Genomic DNA, 18,490 nt, shown 5'->3' with positions numbered 1-18,490 from the left:
AGTTTGATAGCCTCAGTCGACATTCACTCCCATTGCGTCTTTTTTTCCATCCAATGAAAGTGAATGGTGACTGAGGCTAACATTCTGCCAAAAAACAATCTTTTGTGTTCCACAGAAGTCAGTGTACAGATTTGGGACAACATGAGGGTTAGAAAATTACAGAAGTTTCAAAGAACAAACTATTTGCCCTTCACTAAACTTATACACAAGCATGTCTACATGAGAAGTAAACTAGTAAAGTGACTAAATAATGACAAAGTTGAGGATGTGTTAAAAAAAAAAAAAAAAAAAAAAAAAAAGGCCATGTTTATTTATCTTATTTTTTAAAACACGGCACCATCTAAATTCACATTTGAAGTATGCCCGTGTAATTTGTTTTAGAACAACAAAGTATTTTTAAGTAAGGTTTACCACAGACCTTTAGTCATAAATTGAAAAACCCCATAATAAAACCATATAGGAAACCCATGGTGAATTAGCCTTCCGGGTTTGCCTAAAAATGTATGTCATGGCTGAACAGCCCAGTAGCAAATAGAAAATCAAGGCTATTGGCTATTATCCATACCCAAAAGGAAATATGTCAATACATGAAAAACTGCTCAAAGCCATTTCATGGGTCTAGAATCAGTGCAAAGTAAAAAAAAAAAAAAAAACCTCCTACATATACATACTACTCCTTTCATGTCTTAAAATGCTCTATAGCTCAAATTACAAATTAAAATGTTTGCCTTCACATAAAGCCCATCTTACACTGACACCTGGTCATATTGGGGCCTGGTCAGTCAAAAAAAAAACACAGCATTTGTATAGCAAGGATTCTTTATTAAGAGAGATGGAAGAAAACGGGTTAAAAGGACAGAAAAAAACCAGTCTGCTTATACAGGGGGTTTGAAAAGAAAAATTGAGCTGGGAAAAGTTAAAAATCCTTGTAAATGCATTTACTAGACCACAAAGGCTCAGAAAAGGCTTGTACACAAGACGCAATGTTCTACACTCTCTAAATATGAAGAGATTGTCGAGGAACACAAGAAAAATGTCGACATAAAAACAAAAAAAATAACAATATGTACAATTTAGTTGATGTAACGCTACAATGCAATTATATGTGGAAACGGTCCGAAAAGTTTGGAGATTGTGGTACTGTGAGGGACATGTCACTCTTTTTCAACTCCACTGGCTTGTAGCGTCTGATTGGCTGGGCTTTATGCACCTTTAGAAGATGAAAAAAAAAAAAAAAAAAAAAGGCAATTAAATAATACAAAAACAACAACTCATAAGCCTACCCACTACTAGAAGTCAGGGATCCCACACTATTTAGCATGATTAATTTCCATGACACTCCTAGCTGCTGATGATTACTGAATAAAGAGCCATTTCAGGTGATGAAATATATTAGAGATGCGCACGAGAGCATAAATTATGGCATAATGTTAAAGATTCCTTTTAAGAACTCACTGAATTCTAAATGTCTAATTCAGACCATTCACTCTGATATTTCTTACCTGTTCCTGTCGTAGCCTTGCAATTTCCTCCTTTTCTTGCTCCTCTTGTTCTCTAGCCATCTCCTCTTCCATGCGAGCCTTCAGCGTTTCCTTCTCGCCAACATCTTTCTCAAACATCAGACGCTCCTTAGCTCGCCGCTCTGTCAATAACTGAAAACTCTCTGGAACTGCAGAATGAGTAGTATTGGCTTAAGAAAGTCAAGTGAGATGTGACAGCAGTGTGAAAGTTGGAAGGAAGCAAGAATTGTTTTTGGAGTTAACAGTGCACATTAAAATTTTCAGTCAAAGCCAGCAAGCCCAAGGGAAGTTCCGACTGGAAATACTAAATCTATATTGCAGCACTAGATGGAAAAATACAAAAACATCCACCACATAAATGCAACATACCCAGGATGGAGCGATTCTCTTTCTTTGGTAGGAAAGGCTCCTTATGCATTACGGTGTTTGGTCGTGCCTTAAAACATGCTGCTTCAGCCTGTTGTTTCAATTCCTCTTTCATCTGGTGAGAAATATTTTTACATTACAATGACCAATGACATAAGGTTCAGACTGCAAAAAAATTCCTGATGATTTCAATTAAATATGCCTTAGACTAACTGGATTACAAATGTTGAACTGACAAGGAACATGAAATCAAAAATGGACTTCATTTACTAACAGGATTAGAACATGATGGATGTGGGAGAGAAAAAATCATTATTTAAGTACTTTAAAAAGCCCTTCAAGAGCTCTTGTTTTTGGTGAATTGCACTACTTGTGAATATCAACAGCTACAGGGCAGGGAGGAGAATTTATAGGAAAAATCAACTTGCCTATCATATGGCTTCTGAAAACATTGATTTAACAACTTGAGTCGTATGGATTACTTTTAAGATGTCTTTCTATAATTTTTTTGTAGCTTCGGACCGTCTTGACTTTTATTGTGAGGACCTACAGAGCTCAAATATTCTTCTAAAAATCTTTGCGTTCAGACCAGAGGCATCAATAGCTTAAAATCAATTGGAAGTCATTCATTTTCTATGGCAGCAAGTGTCTCTTGGTGGTGAGCAGCAGCCAGTCCATGGCCGGTGCATACCGGCATGCATCTTGGGCATCAGAGGAAAGTTCAAGTGCAGGCAACATTATGTAATGAGCTTTGCTGCAGTTCGGAGGTAACCTATTGGAATATAGAAGTGCTCCGCTCTAGTGAAGTCTAGAGAACACAACAGTGTAAACGCTGGTTCCCACCAAACAATAGTTCCGAAGACAAAATGGAGAAGAAACTAATTATTGCCGTGGCAGATTTTCCCATAATATACAATCTGTCCCAGTTTGCTTACAGGGATATAAATTTCAAAGAAAACGATGTGTGGACAAAGTTGTCTGAAAACACTGATTTTACCCATTGCACTAAACAACCAGGACCACAGTTATTATTAATAATGTATTTTATTTTGGTAACAACCATAATTCTAATTGCTTTCTGCCATCGATTGATTTCTTTCACATTTAAAAGATTTAATGAGGATATATGCTACTTGTGATAGGTCAGCAAAAAGATACCGGTTGATATGTTTGGATGTTTTGCGTTAAATATATTTCACAAAACAAAGCATTCCGAACGAACGTTTCTACCCATTTCAACTACGTCAGAGCAGCCACGAATCTTCGATAGCATTATTGGCAGGAAAGCCAGAGTGAATTTTGACTGCTCTCACCTCCTCTGCTCTGAACGCATGGTCAGAAAGGAAGCCATACACATCTGGGATGGTATGGGGGTGATTCAATTTCATTTTTGGTGAGCTATTCCTTTACTGAATGTTCAATGCGTCTTTCGTTATTCTAAAAAAATTAAAATAAATATGGTCTAATAAACTTAGCAAAATGTAATGGCATGCCCTCTGTAATAACTGACAGACATCACAAATCCCTCCTTTCAACCCCTCCCATCCAATCAACTGACCCAATTTTGATGGATAAATTGCACTTTCACAATCCAATCTATTCCAAACGGACTAAATCAAATCCTACCCTATATTTTCTCCTTGAATATCCTAGTTCACTTTAAAATACATCAGATTATGAAAGCAAAATGGGTTGTGAACAATGTTTCATATTGACAGCAAATAACAGCTCTATATGGTAGTAGCATTCAAATGGATGAGCCATGTTACAGAGCAAGAGTACATTCCAGCAAGATAGAGGAAAAACTAACCATCTGTTCCCAGCGTTCACCCTTTGCTGCTCCTCGTTCATCAACCATCAGTCTGAATGGAGCAGGTTTGGTTGGCGCCAAGACTTTTTTCTCAGGTAGGTGCACTTCATGGAAATCAGGAAGCAGTTGGGCCTTGAACTTTGGCACCTAAGGGATTTTAAGCATTGTATTTTGGCATGATGAAAATGATTGGCAAAGTTCAAGCTCTTTCAAAATGTACCACAGGAGCAACATGAGGTTTGAATTTGCACAGCTTGGTCATTAGATATTTCAGCTCCTCCATAAAGAACAACTGTACCTCTTCATTCCTTAGTCCCTCCAGTTTCTTTTCCTTCATTGCCCTCCGTTCACGCTCACGTTCCTCGAATGAGAAGGGACATATTTCCATCTGGCTCTTGACTTGAGGTTTGGGTTGGAAGGGCAGGTAGTGAGGCACAGCAAGTGCTCTGATCGGAGCAGGAGGCTTTTCCTGAATGTGCAAATACGCATAGGAATTGGTTGATAATCAACAGATCCATTTCATGAAATTCAAGGTGCGGTTACAGTACTTGCAAGCAATTGAAACTTGGACCCTGCGACAAATAAGGTTGTCGCCAGTTTGTATTCTTAGTATGGTGCAAGTGGCCCATCTGTGATGCTTAGATGCTCTATTGGTCAAATACCTTGTACAAATAAGCAAATCAGAGTTCACCAAAATTCGACTTGGTACAGCAAAAGATGAAACTTCAGCATATATGCTTGCACACCTGCTCTAGCTTACATATGAATGGAAGTGATTTGAAGTAGTGTGCTAACCCATTAAGAATGCGTGCTTAACCATTACCTCTTCCCGTTTCCTTTCCACTCTCACACGGTTTTTCAGAGCAAACGCAGGCGATTCTGGTACAGTTGGATTTAGCACCTTCTTCTCTGGGACTCCCTTTAAGGATTTAAAGAGTAAAAGCAGAATTAGGAAAAAAATAAAATAAAATACATATATGGCACATTATGCCCCAAAAAGATGGGATAAGGGTACTGATACCAACCACAACTTCCTCCAGAATTCGGGTAGGTAAGGGTCTAGAATGAAATGTGTAGTCCTCTGGTTCTTCTGGCTTTTTGCTGGCATGCCTCTCCTGAAGTCGCTTCTCAATCTCCAGCTGGAAGCCCTCTGGCCGTGTCACTTCCTTCACTGTTGGCTTCTTAGGAACCAGAGCTCCTTCTAGAATCTTTCGGTTGAGTTCTAGAGCTTTGAACTTAAACCTGAGGTGACAGGAAAGTTTTGAAAGGTCTTACTTGTGCTAATCAGAACAACTACATGACAAAACGACAGAAATTAACCAGGGCTCAAAGCAAAACATTTCACATACTGTCAGGCTACTGTACATTTGCCAATTCTTTGCTTATTTCATAAGTAGCCATGTAATGAGCATGATAATGTGTAGCCAGCATTCTTGCATCATCCTGAAGGGGTTCATTTGTGATATAACCAAATGAATGTACCCTACAAATACATATGGAAGTCTCTGCAAAAACATTCAAGTTTGACTTACTGCTGAAGTTTTTCTGCTTCCTCAGCTTCAATCTCTACAGTGCTCTTTACTAGTGTGGGGCGGCTCCTCTGGCGGGTCATTAACTGTGGAGTTTTAGGGTGTGTGATCTTTGGCTTCAAAGTCTTCACTGGTGACGGTCCTGCAAATGAAAAAGCAAAATGAGCCCTGAAGTGAAAATCTAAGGCTTAAACCAAGGATATAGACAAGGTAATTTAACCACATCTAGCCATCTACAAAGAGGATTGAACAAGCTACCAGAAAGTGTGTTAGAGCAGACTCACCTCTCTCTTGGCTCTGCCGGCTGCGCAAGTGATAGCGGGTAGGTGTGCGTTTCTGAAACAGCTCCATCTGTTGGGCCATTGACACATAGGTTCCGGTCTCATCTAGCTTCCGCTTCCCTGTAGAGAGGTTGAAGGGTTTGGGAACGGTTGTTCCCTTTGGAGCCTTCAACTACAGAAAGAAATAATAATCAGATCAATCAATCAGCTTGAAAGTGTCCAAATCAAATCCAAATCTATGTAGCCATTGACTCTCCATGCTAAAATGTGATACTCGTCAAAGATAGTGCAGGTACTCACAGGGGAAGCTGGGTGCTTGCGGAGCTGAGAGGTAAAGTCCACCTCCTTGTACAAGTGGTCCTCTGTAGAGGTGTCCTCTGTGTGGTTCTTCGCCCTGCTGTCTGAACGGAAGTTAAACTCTTTGGGAATGGTGGTGGACAGAACTTGCTTTTTAGGAAGATGACCTTTAAAAAAAAAAAAAAACTGAACAAAATACACAACCAAAACTAAAGCACAGGTTCTTTCATAATAGCCAACTTAAACTGCGTTCACACTACCAGTGACACGCAGCTACAAAACGACCTCATCTCATTCATTTTCAATGAGAGCTGGAGACTTCCAGCAACACGAGCAACGGCGACCATTGGCGAATGGATGTAGACCGGTCCAGCGATGAGACAAAGTTGAGAAATGTTTAACTTTATGCAAATGAGGAGCGACTTTCGGGAGCAACAGCCAACATGAGAAGATGGTAGAGCTCACGTGATTCTAATATTTTAATAATAACATTAATTGTAAAGAAACAGTGCTGTTTAGACTCTCCATACACACCACTAGCAACCTAACCGCCAGCTACTGGCGACATATTAGCTGGCAGTGTGAACGCACGCAGCTTCACACTTCTGTAAACAGGGCCTTGTTTAGGGAAAATAAATAAAAAACACAAATACATCTATCTATCTATATATATCTATAAACTAAATGCTGCTTTCACAGGGTCTGGAAATACTGTAATGAGTTGGTCACACGAATGTATGAATTGTATGCATCAATGGGAAGTGCAGAATTCTAGATGAAGCCTGAGTTACCAGGTTGGAAGTGGAATTTTGTCATGAAAGCAATGTACATACACGTCAGAAAGATATCTTTGGATGCTGCATTGATTGTTTATTAGTTATTTAAAGCCATACCTGTCTAGAAGGCTGCTGCATTGCTTGTCACTGTTGCTCCAGTCTAGCATATTATTATAGGCTGTTATAAAGTGATCTATTATTTAAAAAAATAAATAAATACAAAAGATGGCATAATCAAAATATAATGCTTCATATTTTGTCATTGTGAAAACTCGCTGACCAACTCAATGCTGAGGAGATGCCATAATCACGGTTTCAATATGGCATGTTGAAGTTGAAAATAATTTTGAAGACCCTGCGTTTGTTTTTTTTTACATTTAGCTGCGCTCCATCTTGCCGTTTGAAAGGAAGAGATCACCTTGTGCGTGCATGTACCAGAGTGAGTGTGGTCTCTACCATGGACAGAAAGTGACTGTACACTGTGCTAGAGCTTGTTGCCATGATGATGATGATTCAGACTGCAAGGTATTGCCAAAAATCATGACAAACTCAATTTTAAACAATGCCACTGTTTGACACGGTGGTGTATAGTTGTCACTGAATTTCAAAATCACAAAAGATCATTATTTTAGTTTTAATCAATGATCATACCAGTCATTTAAAAGTACACGTGCCCATGCCTACCATGTAGGTTGGTGTAAAAGTGATCACTTATTATTCACTTATGCTTACCCACAGGTATAACAGAAAAAAGCTACTTTATTGATCCAATGCAGGAAAATAACTGTACAAACTTAAGCCAACTTACTGCCTGCCAGTGCAGCCCTGTAGCTGGCCTCATTCTTTCGGCGCTGCTCGGCCACTTCTTTCTGCAGAGCCTCAATGCGCTCAAACTCCTGTTGTTCTGTGCTTCTCTGCCTGTAGTTTAAAGAAAACATGCATCGTTTTAATGGAATAGTTCACCCATAAATTAAAATTCTCTCAACATTGACTCATGCCATCCCAGATCAGGGCTCTACGGTGCGACCAAATTACTGTGTGGGACTGTGACGCGAGTGACGATTGAAGTAGGAGAAGAAAAAAATAAATCTATTCTCAGATTAATCCATTCTGAGAACGCGGCAGCGCAAGGGTGCTTATGTGTGCCAGAGACAGATGTTATTAACATGCATATCCTAAAGCCAAGCGCATCCTACAAAATTGATCACAGACTGAATGCATCATCCACACAGCATTCATCTCCTAATGAATCTACGATCCCGGAAGTCATTCACAAACTCGTGCATATGGCAATGGGAGTGTTGATTTTGCGATTACATGTCAACAAAGAACATGAATTACGAGCTAGCGCCCATAAAAATGTTATACTAATTATATAAAAATTAACAACACTTTAAATTAAATGATCAGTTGATTGTTATATTTTGTTTCATGGCATTGTGTTTTGAAAACCAATTTCTTTCATTTATTTTCTTGTGTAAAGAGGTCAGTGTTTATCACTTTATGATGACAAAACAGTTACTTGATGAGGGTTGATTTTATAGTTACTGCAACTTTCTCAAAACCTGGTTATAGTTAAACAAGACCTGTCTGACTGTCGCAGGGCAACTTAAGTCTCAAAACCCCACTTTGTCAAAATGTGAAGTTACTGTGTTTTGCCTATGCACAGCAGAATAACCTATAAGAAAAAAAAACATTTGTATCAGGAATCGTTTTGAAATCAAGATTGAGACTCCCAGAATTCAGAAAGAATCGTGAGGTGCCAAGATTAAAGACCCTAGATTAAAGCTCATGAAGTGTTATATTGTACAATCAGAATAAAAATTACAACTACCAAATGCATCTACACTGTGCAATAGTTATGTTTCACACTGCGCAAGGCTGCTTTTCATCCCTTCAGTCATCTGAGCGAGCGTGAAAAAAGTTGTGCGAGACGTTTTAGTCAACTAGAATGAAAAGCATACAATTTTACTTTAAAAGTCTGCAAAGACTGGCCAACTGAAATATGCAGCATTTGATTGTAGTACATTGTGTGACAGGAACATTAATTGTGTTCCGCAGTGCAAATGTCAATGTAGAGTTCTTAAATACATTTAAGAGGACCACATTTCAAAGACTGAACATTGTGTTTTTGTATATTTATATTCACAAGGTGAAACATGAGGTGCTCCTGTTTTTTTCTCAGACAGCCTGTCAAATTAACAGAAAATATAACATCTGGTTTATAAGAATTTAATCTCCTTTGTCATGACACATTATGTTCCTGAATTTTGTCATAATTGATAAGCTAATTTTTCTAATGCCTTTTGTTTATGTTATATTGTAGCACATTACTGCTACCATCTCTATATATAAAAAAAAAAAACAAGAGAAAAAGTAAACTGGACTACAACTGTGCTCCCAAATTGTTTTAAATTAGTGATTTATGTGCTCTTAGATTTATAGAACAATATCTCAGCTCTGTAGGTCCGTGTAATGAAAGTGAATGGTGGCCAGAATCCTTAAGACTCCAGTGGTTAAATCTACATCTTAAGTGATATGATTTGAGTGAGAAACAGATCCATTTTTAAATCCCCTTTTACTTAAAATTCTCCGCCATAGGCACAAAGAATGCGAATAGCCAAAAACAAACAAAAAGAACTCCTAGGGGAGCTGTTTCAAGGTGGGTATTTAGAGTAAAAAAAGGATTTAAATATTGATCTGTTTCTCACCCACACTTCTATCGTATATTCAGAAGACATGGATTTAACCACTGGAGTCAAATGGATTACTTTTATGCTGCCTTTGTGCTTTTGGAGATCAAAATTGGGAACCCATAAACTTGCATTATGAGGCCCTGCAGAGCTGATATATTCTTTTAAAAATCTTTGTGTTCAGCAGAAAGTCAAACACATCTTATATAGCATGAGGGTGAGGAAATGTTGAGAGAATTTTCATTTTTGGGTGAACAATTCTTTATTTCAACATAAAAATATGCCATTTTCAGTTTGTTATACATCTAAAATGAAATGGAGCTTTTAAAATTAATGTGTTCCATCATTGACAAGACACAAGGGGGAGCTCCAGCTCTTTTACTTATGGGAAAAACTCACAGAAAAATCTGAGCAGTATTATGAAGTTTATTTTGGTATTTTATTCAACTTTGTCAAAATGGTTCATAATCTATATAAGTGACCCAAACTATCAGAGTCGGTTTATGTAAAGTCAAAGTAATTGTGCAATACAAATAAAGTTAGCACAATAACAGCTGACCAAAGTGCTGCAGCACCATTTAAAAGATTCTAACTCACTGTGAAGCATTGGCGGTAGAAGCAGTATCTGAGATTGCAGCAGAGGTCTTTGAGGCATGGGTTGGTTTGTTCTTCAGCCTAATACTACTCCTCACACCACCAGCGCTGCGTCGAGCAGACCTGGACATTGAGCTCCTTGAAGAAAAAAAAACTGGATGTTTTGAATCTCAAATTATCATTATGAAAGATGAACTCCTAAAGGCATTTCTTTTGAGTAAGGCTCTAATGAAATATTCAATGAGCCAATTCTCCAGTGAAACCAGCTAAACTTGCTACACCCCCACTCATTGCCTCCACAGCTTTGAAAATGCAATCCAATATGATTTTTAAGTTTGCCTTTGATCAAAAACCCTCCTTAAGGTAGTAGTTGGTACAACTCTGTTATAAGACAAAATGGCTAATTGGACTAAAAAAAATTATTCGAAATACCAAAACTACACGTACCTCCTTTTCTTGACAACAGGTGGTGTTGTAGGAGCTGTTGGCTTGTCATTTCTGGGCACGGGCCGCTTTGACACCCTGCAGGAGGAAAATACAGACAAAAAAATATGACCACAACCACAAATGGAATCAGCAACAAACTACATAATTTAGTGCAGAAGTCTTTTAGAAAGACTTTTACTAAAGGATCTTATAATAATGGTTGCACTCATAATGAGCAATTTCTAGCCATTTACATTGATTACATTTACTTTGCTTAGGCACTATCTATGAAACGGCTATTTCTTTTGCAAAACTCTATACACCAACCACAAAACCAGCATAAATCTCTTGCAAAAGCAAACAAATCTGGCAAAACTCTTCAAACTATTAAAATGTTTTGTTTTTGTATCAATACAGTACACACAAACAATTATTTGAAAAAGCACACAAAGTGCCAACTACGCACTGATAGTATAAATGAAAAACACTTGTGCTTTTTCTGTGTGCTGGGCATAGCATTTGCAATAAAGTTGTCATATACGTAGTAAAAACACAACCATCCAAATGTGTAAAGTATGGATATGTATTCTGAACACAACACACTATCAAAAATATGGAGAAAGTTATTTGTTTTCTCAATGTTCCAACACTCCTCAAACAACAACAGCGCAGAATAAAACAAAAACATTTTTTTTTAATTTTTTTTTTATAATATACATCTTGCCTTCTTTGTGGGTCTGGCCATAAGACTTTGGCCTATTTATAGTGCTCAAGCTCTGATTTGTAAATGAACTCATTATCTAAAAGTGTTTTCACATGTGTCAGTGTGGAAAGGCAATTGGTGAAATAGTGTAATAATGTAGAGGCTGATGTTAAGTGTGTTATAAAATTACAAACTGAGTGTAAAGCAGAGAATGTGCATTCAGTTTGGCACACTTGGCAAATGCATTGGCTACAAGTGTTAATGGTTTGAGATAGTGCATCAAGAATCACTGTTAGTGTTTAAGCTTACTGAAAAAACTGCAATTTGACCACAGAAATATACATGCCTACAAGATTACTGATTTCAAAGACTTATCCAGGCTTAGAAATAATTAAAACCCCCTTGATTTTTCCCAGGTTTTCCATGGCTGTGGGAACCCTGGCCTTATATCTAAAGGGTGAAAACTCTTAGTTTAGATCTTAGTAAAGCTGAAATTCTCCATACCTGCGTGGTTGAGAGGGAGCTGGCTTCTGGCCCTGACCAGGAGCTGCAGTAGTTTTGCCGTTTCCCCATGACGTGACAATATTAGGTGGTGCCACTGTAGAGGTGCTTTCTGTAACATCTGAAGCAGAGCAAATGTTAAGAGCAACAGAGCAAAGTCACATAAGATTTCTTTAAAGTTTCAAGTAAACAAAGCATTTTTCCCCCAAACCTGATCTTGTGGTCTCCTCTTGTTTGACCAAAGGAGATACCAAAGCTTTGGGCCTGTTGGTTTCATGGGTTTCATCAAAAGGCTTTGCGGTCCGTAAAGGGGTGGTAAGCTGTTCCAAAGTACCATTTATAGGAGCCGCCATTAAATCTAAAAATAAAACGGGGTAGTTGAAAGACAGACATTAACTTTTCTCCCCTCTGCCTCAACATTTAAGGTTAAAAAAATATCTGTAAAAGAGAAAATGCATCCAATGTATGTACTGTAGCTTCATGTTTTTCCGCTGCTTTTAATTTGATTAGTCATGTGGTGTGACAAATTAACTGATATATATATATATATATATATATTAGGCTCAAATTGTTGGAGGTCACAAAAACCACATGGACAACTATAAAAACAACTTGAAAAAATATTTTAAGTAGCATTTAGGTCAATCTAAAATTTCTTGTCTTCTAAAATTGCAATGATACATTTTAGGAGGTAGAGGTCTATCTTTTGCCAACTTAAAAGGGATAGTTCACCCAAAAATTAAAATGCTCATTTACTCATTACTTTTAGAAGAATATCTCAGCTCAGTTTGAATTTGCGTCACATTCTCATCGAATCAGCCATCAGTGTGTTCACGACTGGGAGACCAGACATTTCAAAATAACAGTCCAATGCACAGTAGATATGTTATGTACCAAATCTTTTTTTTATCCTGTTTATTATTAATTGAGATTGGAGTAGCACAATAACATGCATCTGGGATTTCATTCAATCTGCACTCTTGTAGTCTTTGTGTCTGGGCCATCTAGTCACTGTAAAGAAAGACTAAGATTTTTATATATATATATATATATATATATATATAATTTGTGATGTGAAATACAGCTTTTGATACTTAGGACCATTGAGGGACTCATAACTATTACACAAGGTGCAAACATTCACTGCTCAAGAAGGCACATTATACTTTATGTAAATACCGGTTATGTAGATTCTGAAAGGCAGTACTAATATATATATACACACACACACTTTTTTTATATTGTATAAATTCTGAAAGGAGTGTGAAAACATATGAGACAAAAAGGAATGCAAATTAGTGCACTCAACTACAGTATATATATTAAACACCTGATTAATCTAGTTTCTTTAACAACAATCTAAATTCAGCAATTCTGTGATGTTGCAACTATAACAGCCATTTGGTTCCTAAATATTTCAGTTTAGGAGACAGTGGATCTGTAGTAAAAAATGTTTTTTTTTTTTTTAGTCTGGAGCCCTGAATGGTGACCAATAATTTGAAGCTCCAAAAAGCACATAAAATGTCAAATAAAAAAGGTAATACATAAGACTCCATTGGTTTAATCTGTCATCTGAAGCAATTAATAAATTGTGGGTGAGAACAGACTAAAGAAGAACTCCTTTTTCACTATACATCATGACAGCAGCAGTCTCCTTGGCAAACATGATTTCAAGCTCAATTACACATCCTAGTGTCTTTAACACATGCACAGAGTACTAGAAAGTGTAATAGAGCTTGAAATCTTAATCGTGCCTAGAGACTGCAATGGCAAGATGTAAAAAGTCTCATTTTGGTCTGTTCTCACCCAAAACTGATTGAAATACTTCGTAAGACATGGAACACATCACCGGAGACTTGGATATGGATAACTTTTATGCTGTCTTTGTGCTTTTTTTTGGAGCTTCAATACCCATTTACTTACATTGAATGGATCTAAAGAGGGGATGTAGTCTTCTAAAAATAATATTTGTGTTCTGCAGAAAAAAGTAAGTCATACACATCTGTTATAGTATGAGGGTGAGTAAATGATCAGAGAATTTAAATTTTTTGAGTGAATTTCTTTAAAAGCTCGAAAAGGTCTATTTACTGTTGGGTATGTAATTAACCAAATGTAAGATCCAAGAGATTACCCAGTTACTAGACTAATTTATGAATAAACACATAAATCAAACTTGTATACAAAGCCATACCAAACCACTGATCAGCATTATCCTGAGGATCCAAGGCAAAGTCATCTATAGATTCAATAACATGAGATGGGGCATCCCATGTATACGCATCAGCAGAACCCCCTTCCATATTTACACCAGGAATCCTCTGCGAAATCAAATATTTAAACAACCTTTAATTGTGTCACACATAATGCAGAAAGTTTAGTCGAATATGGCATGAAACAGAGCAATGCTACACCAGCACAGCCGAAGGCGCAAAATGGCACTTTATGGGCCTAGTCTTGAAACTACAGCATTCATTGTAATCAACTTTATTAAATGAAATTGTATAAATTCCAACAATATTTTAAATGAAAGACTGGAACCTAAAAATTAAATTTGTTCACATGCAAGTCAAAATTCCATCTATAACTCTCATTAGCACGAACTAAGAGTAAAATTGTAAACAAACGCAGAAAAATGTATATTCAGAACTCAAATAAACTAGTTATTAAATAGCTCATTTTAATCACATACTAACAGGTTTAAGTCTGACTTCGACTAGGGCCCAATACGACCGCTTTAATGAAGGCTTCGTTTAAACTGCATCAATACGACAAAAGAGGAAAAAAATACCTTGTTAAAAAACATAAACACTTACCTTCAGATCTATGCCTTCGATTTCAACTTGAAAGGCTTAAAATATAAAGTGAAATTTGAACCAGAAACCCCTTGAATGCTTCAGCCACAAACAACACGAAGCGAATGCTAGTTTGAATGTCAGCGCCGTTAGAATTGCTTTTACAAATCAGCCAATCAGAGGGCTCAATGTAGCGCGTCTCGCTTGCTATTGGACTATTGCTTGTGAGGTATGACGTCGCAATTACCACATGACTGACTGAGGCGGTCTACCGCTCATAAAACAACTAATAACAAAGTAGTGGGAGATTTCAAAACTGCTTGAAATTTGTATAACGAGGAAAGACTTTGCATTAAATGTATTGAGCATAGTACAGTTATACGTTTTATTCGGGTATTTAAATAAATTTATTGCATAAGAAAACACTCGCGGTTGCTCTACAGCCAAAGCGTTCTACTGTTCTACTCTCTAAATTTGATTTTAATTCTAAATATTCATTAATTTCATAACTGAAAATGAAGCACAAACTGAGCCACACCATGATTTCAGCTTTTAATGCAATCAGTGGAAATTAATATTCCAATAAATACAGTAAATGTGGACAAGGCATAGTGAATGTCAAAATTAAATGAGATACAATAAGACTGGGCCTTACATGTCAAAACACTTCTAATGCCAGTAGATATCAAACTTAGCTTTTGCAAATAATAAAAAAATAAAAGTGACAATAGCATTAAAAATAGAAAGGCCATCAAAAAACTGACAAGGCAATAAAATGATGCAAATGTTGTGTGCGATATGTAGTGGATCACATCTTCTGGATCATCACCTGGAATTTAACTAAGAATAAACAAAAAGAAAAAGCAGATGGATGGATGGATGGAAGAATGTGGAAGGAAACAAGAAAGAAAGAGCTGGTTATTTATTTATTTTTTTAATCAGAACTCGATGAGCTCAGTGTACGGAATATTAAGTATTAAAACTAGTAAATACTTTTTAATACAAAAACTCTGTTCATAGTAGTTATTTAACTTAGACTGTGTATTTATGTGTATAAACCATTTCCATACAGGCTGGCATGACTGACACTTCCGCAGTGACAACACTTTTTACACCGAGATAAGAAAGCCCACCTCGGACCAGGCCACAGGTGAAGGTAAAAAAAACTGCAGGCAAGAAAAATGAAAAACTGAGAGTCACTAAACAGAGAACCTGATGTTATTATATATTTGTTGGACTGACAAATAATGTGCAAGGACTAAGGATCAGAGATCTCAACAAGGTATAAAAACATTTTCAATGTAAAATCAACACAATGCTGACAGTCTGGGGTAGTTTTAGACACAGGTTTTAAAAGTTTTCAATTAAAGCAAATTGTATCATTTTCATTCAACATGCCATAAATGCTTATTTATGCAGCTTCTACACCTATTTCACGGCATGAGCTGGGTCTACTGCTTACCTTGGAGGCATGTTCCAGATATTGTTTACCAGATGATAGTTGGGTCAGCAGTCAAAACTCATTGTCTTGCAGCACATAAATACCCTACAAACAATTCAAACATTAATTTACTATGATCATGATAATCAACTCAAGACATTATTGTCATGTTACTAATAAACAAGATTCACAAGGATTAATTCATGGGAATGCATAGATAAAATTGTTGCACCTCAGCGAATCATATTTCGGTTAAAAATAAAAAGAGCTTTGTACACACCTGGTGGTTGGTTCGCAGGCTGTCAATCTGCTTCTTAAAAACACTGGTCCAGAAATCTTTGCAGATGAACTTCATGACATCAAGTTCATTTTTGAAACATGGTGTAGACCTGTTTGAACAAAAAACCTTTTGAGTATATAAAATTGAGTAATTATTTTGACTTCTATTTTAAAGGTCTATTTAAAGGGATAGTTCACCCAAAAATGAAAATTCTCTCATCAACTCACCCTCATGCCATCCCAGATGTGTTTGACTTTCTTTCTTCTGCAGAACACAAACAAAGATTTTAAGAAGAATATCTCAGCTCTGTGTGTCCATACAATGCAAGTGAACAGTGACCAAAACTTTGAAGCTCCAAAAAGCACATAAAGGGAGCATAAAAGTAATTAATACGATTACAGCGGTAAAATCCTATTTGTTTTGGGTGAGAACGGACCAAAATATTACTCCTTTTTCTCTATAAATTTTGACATCAGCAACCTAGCGCCATCTAGCTAGTTCTGCGTCAAGCACTAGGATGTGTCATCGAGCTTGAAATCATGATCAAGCCTAGAGACTGCAATGCTCAAGCCCTGTTCACACTGCAAGCCACATAGAGCGACAAAGCGACAGGATGATATTCAATTTCAATGAGAGCACAGCAACTTCCAGCGACATGGGCGACAGTGACCGTTAACGACAAGATGTGGGTGTGGTGAGCAACACAACACAGTTGGGAAAAGTTCAACTTTAGAGAGCGACCACCAATGAGAGGGAATGCAGCAGAGCTCACATCTTCTGTCTCTTTGTTTGAGTCTGAGATACTAGAATCAAATGCAGGCAAGACAGAGAAGTTTAAAGTTTCTGTGAGCAATTTCACTGTTCTATATAATTTTTATGTAAACATATACATGGATAAAGACATAACAATTATGTGTGGAAAACCGTGTTGGCATTCTCAGCAAGTTTGTTTCATACATTGATAGATCATTCATCTTGTAAATAATATGATGCATTGAGCACTGCTGCATGTTTATAAAAAAACTCTCCTCTGCAGAAAGTTCATTTTAAGAGGTAAGAGAACTAATTCCTTGTCAAATGAGAATGATTTCTTTGTTTTACCATCAGTATCATCTGTAATCAGCATTTCAAAAGGTACTATGCCAGACGTGCAGTCCACCAGTAACATTAGAGGAACGTCCATTTGCTTCTTTATGGTACAGAGACCAAGCACTAGCGATGTGAAAAGGGGTTAAGATGCAAAGAGTTCTATTTTGGTCTGTTCTCATCCCAAATTTATTAGATTGCTTCAGAAGACATGGATTAAACCACTCGAGTCTTATGGATTACTTTTATGCTGCTTTTATGTGTTTTTTGGAGCTTTCGAGTTTTGGGCACCATTCACTTGCATTATAAGACCTACAGAGCTGAGATATTCTTCTATAAATCTTCATCTGTGTTCCGCAGAAGAAATGTATACACATCTGGGATGGCATGAGGGTTAGTAAATGGTAAGGATTATCATTTTTAGGCGAACTATTATTTGGATTTTAATTTTGTTTATTTAAAAAACAAACAAACCATAAAGTTTAATTCTGTGTGTGATTTGCTTACTTAGTTATAAATCTCTATTCTTCTATTTTATATATTGTTATCAGTATACCTCCAGCTCTAACCGATTTCCCAGTTTCTGCACTGTTGACATTTAATCATTTCACTTTGCAGGAACTGAAAAAGAGCCTCGTCTGCCATCTCAAGCCACTTCAACCAGTGTCAGACTTAAGCTGACAGGCAACAAACAAAGGGTATATGACCCAAACTGATTGACACGTATGTATATCAAGAAATTAGCAGCTACGTATTAAATACACGGTAATCGTGATTTATTTTTCACAAGGGGTCCTTCAAATCTATTCCACTTCCTATTATTCTAAAAATGTTGTCACCTTTGCATTTGCCTGACTGTGGGATTTCTTTCTCTCGTTACTAATCGATCTTTCTCTCTCTCTTTTTTTTATCTTAAAGAATGTTTCTATGATGTGTTGTCTACAACTGGCGACAAAAAAAAAGCTAGTATAGTATAGCTAATGCGCATGCACGTTCTAAAATTGATTGACACCTACTGTACATCCGTTAACCGTTGGACTCTCAGTTCCAATTTCTCCCACTTATTTAAATAGAAGTGGCCCATCTCTGCTAAATATTTTAGATCTGCGAATATTTTTTGAGAGGATATCCTGCTGCAAAACATATGTCTTGTAAGGATACACCATTTGTCCATGCCCATGAGGAGGCCATGCCTCTATATGATTGTGCTTTAACACCAATTGGGCAAGTCTGGCCCTGCGACTCATAAGCCAGGGTAATTGCATCGACAATCCAGTGAGAAAGTCTTTGCTTAGAGACGAACATCCCTTTTGTGCGTCCTCCATAGCATACAAAGAGCTGATCAGACAGTCTAAACTGGCGTGTAATGCAAATGCAATGATTGTTCCTCATCTG

At 37.1% G+C, this 18,490-nt stretch overlaps 1 protein-coding gene across 2 annotated transcripts; it reads right to left on the bottom strand.

The window, feature by feature from the left end:
* Window positions 1-816: 816 nt before the first annotated feature.
* Window positions 817-14,437, bottom strand: LOC127628983 (targeting protein for Xklp2-like). Of its 2 annotated transcripts, none has more exons than XM_052105984.1 (17): window positions 14,310-14,437; window positions 13,688-13,814; window positions 11,708-11,854; window positions 11,500-11,617; window positions 10,314-10,388; window positions 9,870-10,004; window positions 7,388-7,497; window positions 5,807-5,970; window positions 5,510-5,678; window positions 5,229-5,367; window positions 4,722-4,938; window positions 4,520-4,615; window positions 3,995-4,165; window positions 3,697-3,843; window positions 1,890-2,001; window positions 1,503-1,690; window positions 817-1,210 (listed from the first exon to the last, which is right to left on the bottom strand). In XM_052105984.1, the coding sequence occupies exons 2-17, from the start codon at window positions 13,794-13,796 to the stop codon at window positions 1,100-1,102; spliced, it is 2,208 nt and encodes a 735-aa protein (XP_051961944.1). In that variant the 5' UTR covers window positions 13,797-13,814; window positions 14,310-14,437; the 3' UTR covers window positions 817-1,099. The 2 variants fall into 2 exon arrangements, with proteins under 2 accessions (XP_051961944.1, XP_051961945.1); XM_052105985.1 differs by having other exon boundaries at window positions 1,503-1,669.
* Window positions 14,438-18,490: the final 4,053 nt, after the last annotated feature.

The sequence above is a fragment of the Xyrauchen texanus genome, chromosome 35 (genome assembly GCF_025860055.1).
Source record: "Xyrauchen texanus isolate HMW12.3.18 chromosome 35, RBS_HiC_50CHRs, whole genome shotgun sequence".
NCBI classification, from domain to species: domain Eukaryota; kingdom Metazoa; phylum Chordata; class Actinopteri; order Cypriniformes; family Catostomidae; genus Xyrauchen; species Xyrauchen texanus.
This window is presented reverse-complemented; position numbering and strand designations above follow the sequence as displayed.

Excerpts from the sequence above, each read along its gene's own strand:
- LOC127628983 (XM_052105984.1), bottom strand. The coding sequence starts at position 13,796 with ATGGAAGGGGGTTCTGCTGATGCGTATACATGGGATGCCCCATCTCAT. Across the intron at positions 11,855-13,687 it reads TAATGCTGATCAGTGGTTTG|ATTTAATGGCGGCTCCTATA; the intron begins GTATGGCTTTGT and ends TTTTATTTTTAG. Across the intron at positions 5,368-5,509 it reads CCGGCAGAGCCAAGAGAGAG|GACCGTCACCAGTGAAGACT; the intron begins GTGAGTCTGCTC and ends TTTCATTTGCAG.